This window comes from Zalophus californianus, chromosome 5 (assembly GCF_009762305.2).
Source record: "Zalophus californianus isolate mZalCal1 chromosome 5, mZalCal1.pri.v2, whole genome shotgun sequence".
Lineage (NCBI taxonomy): Eukaryota > Metazoa > Chordata > Mammalia > Carnivora > Otariidae > Zalophus > Zalophus californianus.
Window position 1 is genome coordinate 10,764,688 of NC_045599.1, and position 6,495 is coordinate 10,771,182.

Consider the following 6,495-nt stretch of genomic DNA (forward strand, 5'->3'; position numbering starts at 1 on the left):
CTCTCTCACTGTGTCTCTCTCTGTCGAATAAATAAATAAAATCTTTAAAAATAGTAATAATAAATAAAAGATTTTTTTTTACTGTAAACCATGCAACATTGTCTTTTATTATGTATGGGTTTTAAAAATTATTTCCTCAATCTCTCCATACACAGGCAAAAGTAAGTATACTGTTTAACATACTGGAACTGGGAAATATTGACCATTGCCTAGAGAAGGGAAAATTACCCTTAAAACATGCTTAACCAGGAGGTCAATTCATCTGCCGACCTCCAAGAATATGGAGATGAACATGACAGACAGACTGTCCCCCATCTGAACTTTCATTCACCACCATTCGATAACCCTTCTTCAGGCCCAGATCAGCAGCACATTTCTTGCCAACAATCATTAAATGTCCAAGAAGACTTTCATCATCTTCTTCTGCTACAGAAATCTGAGATATAGGTTTCTTGGGTATCACCAGAAAATGAGTTGGTGCTTGAGGGGAAATGTCATGGAAAGCAAGACACTGGTCATCCTCCAAAATGATTTGGGATGGGATTTCCTTGCGAATGATCTTCCCAAAGGTCGTGTTGCCACCTGGCCGCGCGGCCTGAGCCTTGGCGATCTCATCTGCCATCTCGGCCTCCCTCCCATGCGGCCGCCCGGGGAGAAGCTCAAGAGCGCTAAATAAAAGATTTTTAATAGCTTGTCTTTTGATAAGAATTGCCGAGTTGGCAGAAAAAGGGTTGAAAAGTCCCTGGGAAATTGCACTTTATTTATGAGGTACCACTGGGCCATACACATGTCTGTGTAAGGGTCTACACCTGATTCCAATGTGGGGGGCGGGGTTCTTCACACATCCAAGTGATTCTCTGGATAAATAGCTGGGTGTCTCCAATTTAACTCAATTCTGACACTACCTACCCAGACAAAGCATCAGATTCTACAGTTCAAGGTATTAAAAACAAAACAACAACAAAGACTAAAAAAAACAAAACAAAAAAAACCCAGAGGGCCAAAATGGTGTCACTTAAACCCAAGTTCCCAAACCAGTGCTTAATACATAATCTAATTGCATTTTTTACCTCCCCCAGAAATGTTGTCTTAACATGTCAGTCAGGAATTTTTTTCAATCCGCACCGAGTCCACACTCGGTTCCTTTCCATGCCCCCAGAGAAAGAGATCATCTGTGGGGTAGGAGACCTTGCTATTTCCCCCTAGAAAGCAGCCTCACCTAGAACCTTCCTTTTCTTGTGCTAATAATTCCTTGCCTTATGCTCCTCCCATAAAAACTTTCCCATTCTGGGCACCTGGGTGGCTCAGTTGGTTAAGCAACCGCCTTCAGCTCAGGTCATGATCCTGGAGTTCCGGGATTGAGTCCCACATCAGGCTCCCTGCTCAGCAGGGAGTCTGCTTCTCCCTCTGACCCTCTTCCCTCTCATGCTCTCTGTCTCTCATTCTCTCTCTCTCGAATAAATAAATAAAAAAAAATCTTTAAAAACTTTCCCATTCTGTACAACTCCTCAGAACTCCCCTCTACTTGCTGGATTGGGATGCTGCCCAATTCATGAATCATTCAATAAAGCCAATGAGATCCTCAAATGTACTTGGTTGAATTTTGTTATTTAACAAAGGGCCCAGTCCTACAAGACTGCCTTCTCCCCATTTCAGAGGCCAATCACAAGTCCAGGTAGTCACCTGTGGTTCTGAGCCACTGGCTATCAATCAGATTCCCATGACCCCCCTCCTTGGGATAGATGAATTTGCTAAAGCAGCTCACAGAACTCAGAGAAACATTTTACTTACTGGATCACTGGTTTGTTATAAAAAGATACAACTCAGAAACAGCCAGATGGAAGAGATGCATGAAACAAGGATACCTTTGGGAAAGGGGCACAGAGCTTCCAAGCTCTCTGAGCATGCCACTCTCCCCAAATTTCCATGGGTTCCCAACTCAGAAGCTCTCCAAACCCCTTCCTTCTGGGTTCTTACGAAATCTTCACTATATAAGCATGGTTGATTAAATCACCGGCCACTGGTGATTTAACTCAATTTCCAGCCCCTAGAGGTGGGGTGGGGAGGGGCTGAAAGTTCCAACCCTCTAATTACCTGGCTGGGTCCACCAGCAACCACCCCCCATCCTTAGGTGTGATCCCCAAGTCACCTTATTAACGTAACAGAGGGCATCTTTGGTGAGCTCTTCCCTTAGGAAGTTCCAAGGGCTTAAGAGCCCTGTGCCAGGAACAGGGACAAAGACCAAATGTGTATTTATTATAAACCACAAAGTCACACCATGGCAAATTGGCAGTTATATAAATGGGGTTGGGTCTCAGGGGTCTAGGCTGGACACACACTGTGGAACCATTGTCAAAGAGGTGGTTACTGAAGTCAAGTGCAAAGACGAGAAGATCTAAGGGAGAGGGTAATGTAAGTCAGAGTTCCATTATGTCGGTAATGTCAATTAACAGCCTGGAATTGCAAAATCCTGAAACCCTAAAAGCAAATACAGATGGTCTAAAATTACTCAAAATTCTCTCCCAGAATGTCAGCATGAGAAAAAAAATGCCATGATCTAGATTCTCTAACCTTTCTCTAAAGACTTAGCTCATCTGTGTAGAAGAGATCGGATCTGTAACACATTTCCTCACATTGGCAATCCAAGCCCCCTAGTAAAGACCATGATGGCCTGCCTAGTTACAGTCGCTATTTTTACAGCACATGTAAGTACCTGTACCTAATGCTTTAGTCTGAGCTTGTCATCCTGCACCCACCTCTTCTACTAATGCAAAAGCATATTCCCCAGATGTCTAGATCCAAATGAACAGTCACCGAATGCCAAATGGAGCCTAATGTCCTTATATCACAGGGAACCCAGATTGGAAAGACTTAGAAAAATGGCCAGTTGGAGAACAAACTGGGGAGGTGGGTGGGGGATGGGTGAAACAGGTGATGGGTACCAAGGAGGGCACTTGTTGTGATGACTGAGTGTTCTATTTAAGTGATGAATCACTAAATTTTGCTCCTGAAACCAACATTACATGATATGTTAACTAATCAGAATTTAAATAAATTTTTTTTTAAATAAAAGGCCAGCAGGGAAAAAAGGGTCAACATCATGGATCATCATAATTTAAGAATATTAAAGCCCATAAATTAAGTCTAGGTCAGCGAGTTACATTCCTAGATTGATTGGGAACTGACATAATTTTCTCAAATAATTGAACTTTATTTCATGTATCTCCATCACCAAAACATTTGTCCTGGGGCTCCTGGCTGGCTCAGTTTGAAGAACATGCGACTCTTGAGCTTGGGGTTCTGAGTTCTAACCCCCTGTTGGGTGTAGAGACTACTTAAAAATAAAATCTTAAAAAAAATTTTTTTGGACCATGTTCAATGTGATGATTTTTTCTTTGCCCCAAATCACATACGGAGGTTAATATAGACTGAAAATCTTTCTCATTTCCATAAATAACCTTTTCAAGTATCAAGTAACATCAGTGGTCAAACTATATACAAATGAACTGTGGATAGGTTGAAAACCTGAAGAGAGGTTTTTGTGTCTTTTGGTTGAATTAAAATGGATGAGGCAAAAAATTTTGCAGGGGGAGAAGCAGTTTTCTCCAACAGAGCTTCGATGAGACTATTTCAGATAGGCAAGCTGGAGGGACGCCATTTTAGGAAGGCTCCATGTCCGCTGTTTTTCTGCTAGACCTATTTACTCATGGTCTAGATTTTGCCTCTGAATAAGCCAAGAAGCCATGTTCCAATTCAAGGGGTAATCAGGAAAGTTATTGATGGTCTGAGTTTCGTCCAAGACCCCAAGCACCTGATAACACCTCAGAAGAGCCAGATCCCAAATATGTTCCAGAACATTCGCTTCAAACAAAAGTTGACTGGCATCAGGACCCCTACCTTCGGTAATTTATGGAGTAATACCCACTGTTCACCTGACACTCACCTGTGATCAGACCTTGCCTTGAATTCCTGAAGGAATACATTCCCTAGACCCTTTTCTAATATAAACCCCTAACCCCAGGCAATGATAACACTTATTCTTCTCTTGGTTCCCGAGTCTCCCAGACACTCCATCTATTCTCTGTCACTCATGCCACTGGATAAAGTCCGTTTTCCCTTTTCTGGCTCACACTGGAGTTCTATCCTGGGTGAAGCCAAGGATGCTCTTGGCTGGTCCTGTGGGACCCTCCCCTGGGTCCCTGTCCTGCCTGCCTCATATTCACACATAAAAATTTTTTCAGGGGCACCTGGGTGGCTCAGTCGTTAAGCGTCTGCCTTCGGCTCAGGTCATGATCCCAGGGTCCTGGGATCGAGTCCCGCATCGGGCTCCCTGCTCCTTGGGAAGCCTGCTTCTCCCTCTCCCACTCCCCCTGCTTGTGTTCCCTCTCTCCCTGTGTGTCTGTCAAATAAATTATTTATAAAATCTGTAAAAAAATAAAAAAATAAAAAAATAAAAATCTTTTTCAAAGAGGGCTTCAACCACCTCCTTTTAGACCTCAGACTTTCTAAATGGATTAAGTTCTTCTTTCCAGCTTCTCTCTTACCTCTGGCCAAAGACCCTGCAGGTAAGGCATCCCTGATGGGAACAAACTACCCCAGCAAGCAATAAGGACTGCCCCGAGCCAGCAAGACCCCGCGTGACAGACCCCAAGACAAGGATCGACGGGACCTTTTTTTTTTTTTTTAAAGACTTGATTTATTTGTCAGAGAGAGAACACAAGGAGGGGGAGCGGCAGGCAGAGGGAAAAAGCAGACTTCCCGCTGAGCAGGGAGCCCAACACCAGGATGGATCCCAGGACCCTGGGATTCATGACCTGAGCCGAAGGCGGACGCTTAACTGACTGAACCACCCAGGCATCCCTCATGCACCTGATCTTTGTCCTGCGTTTTCCTTATATAAACCTGGAAGTATTTCAGCGCTTTGGACACAGTCCTTGAGAGGCCAGTCCGTTGCCTTCCTGGTGTTGGCCTCACTGCAATAATTCCTTTCCTGTTTCCCCACCACTCCTCTCTGCCTTTTGATTTTTTCAGCAGCAAAAGTAAGCTCTACGCCCAACACGGGGCTCAAAATCACAACCCGAGATCAAGAGTCACATGCTCTACCGACTGAGCCAGCCAGGCACCGTCCTGGCTACACTTTCTGAAGCAATTTATATTTTAGGGGAAAGGAAAAGCATGAAGGGTAGTATAGAATATGAATCAAGACAGATTTGGGGGCACCGTCACCAAAGTACACACGTCTCTGCTCATGACTGGACAAGGTGCCACCTAACGGTAATTCTAGACTCTGTAGATAATTATGGAATTTCCCCTAGGTAAAATCCAGTAACTTCATCCACTTTAGAATCGATCATCTATATCTGAAAATGGCCTATGAATACGTCTTACCACCAAATCCTCGACAAATCAACTTGCATTACCAACTTCAGAGTCCTAGTTTGCTTTTGAAAATACTTACATGCTGAGTCCACTAAAGATCTCGAAAAGACGAGAATTTCTTCTCTTCCCAATTCACTATGCCTCCCTTTCCCAAAACTCTGAGCCCTGGGACACCTGGCTGGCTCAGTCAGTGGAGCATGCGACTCCTGATCTCGGGGTCGTGAGTTCAAGCCCCACGCGGGTATAAAACTTACTTTAAAACAAAACAAACAAAAAAAACCTCTGAGCCTTGAAAAACTCAAAGGCTTTCAGAGGCAGAGCAAATAACAATGGTATAAAGTGACCCTGAGAAAGAGGATTGCACGCCCTGCCCAAGAGCAGGAAAGCATTGAAGTTTTCGTTGTTTTGTACAAGATTGGTATTTTTACAGACAGGGAAGCATAACATATGCAGACACATTCCTTGGAGTGGCCACTCTGAAACCCTGTACCTTGGTCAGATTATAAGAGGAGGGGCGCCTGGGGGACTCAGTCGGCTAAGCGTCTGCCTTCAGCTCAGGTCATGATCTCAGGGTCCCCGTGAGGTGGGAAACAAAAGCAGAAAAATACTAAATTTCCTTACTACCTACAGCCCACTGACCGTCCTTGAAACAGGCAGAGCGACATTCCTCTAGGGACTCAGCTGCCTAGATGTTGATACTTGGCTAAGGGCAAAAAAACAATCCTAGCCCAACCCTCTCCCCCGCTCCCAGATCCTCTAAGTCTACTTTAACATATAAAAATGCCTTTGGAAACTCCCTTTCTCTCTAAATCCCAAGATACATGTTGGTAATCATCCCCCAAGCATATGGCTCACTGATACACATCTGAAGGGTCTCGTGACTAAGGTTTTATTAGACCGTAATAAATGACTTTTCCCAACAATGGCTAGCCCCCTCAAGGTCCTGGAAATCTTGCTTCCAAAATTCCTTAGAGACTTAACACTATCTCTAACCCCCTCCCCCAATTTGAATGTATATAATGGGCCACTCCTCCTGACCCCAGGGTAGCTCTTTCTGCCCACGGGTCCTGTCCCGGTGCTTTTTAATAAAACCACCTTTGTGCACCAAAGACGTCT

General features: G+C 44.2%; 1 protein-coding gene across 1 annotated transcript; it reads right to left on the minus strand.

Moving 5' to 3' along the window:
* Positions 1–253: 253 nt before the first annotated feature.
* On the minus strand, positions 254–622 carry LOC113929797 (histidine triad nucleotide-binding protein 1-like). Its single transcript, XM_035727811.1, has one exon. It carries the CDS (start codon positions 620–622, stop codon positions 254–256), a length of 369 nt encoding a protein of 122 aa, XP_035583704.1.
* Between the last annotated feature and the right edge of the window lie 5,873 nt (positions 623–6,495).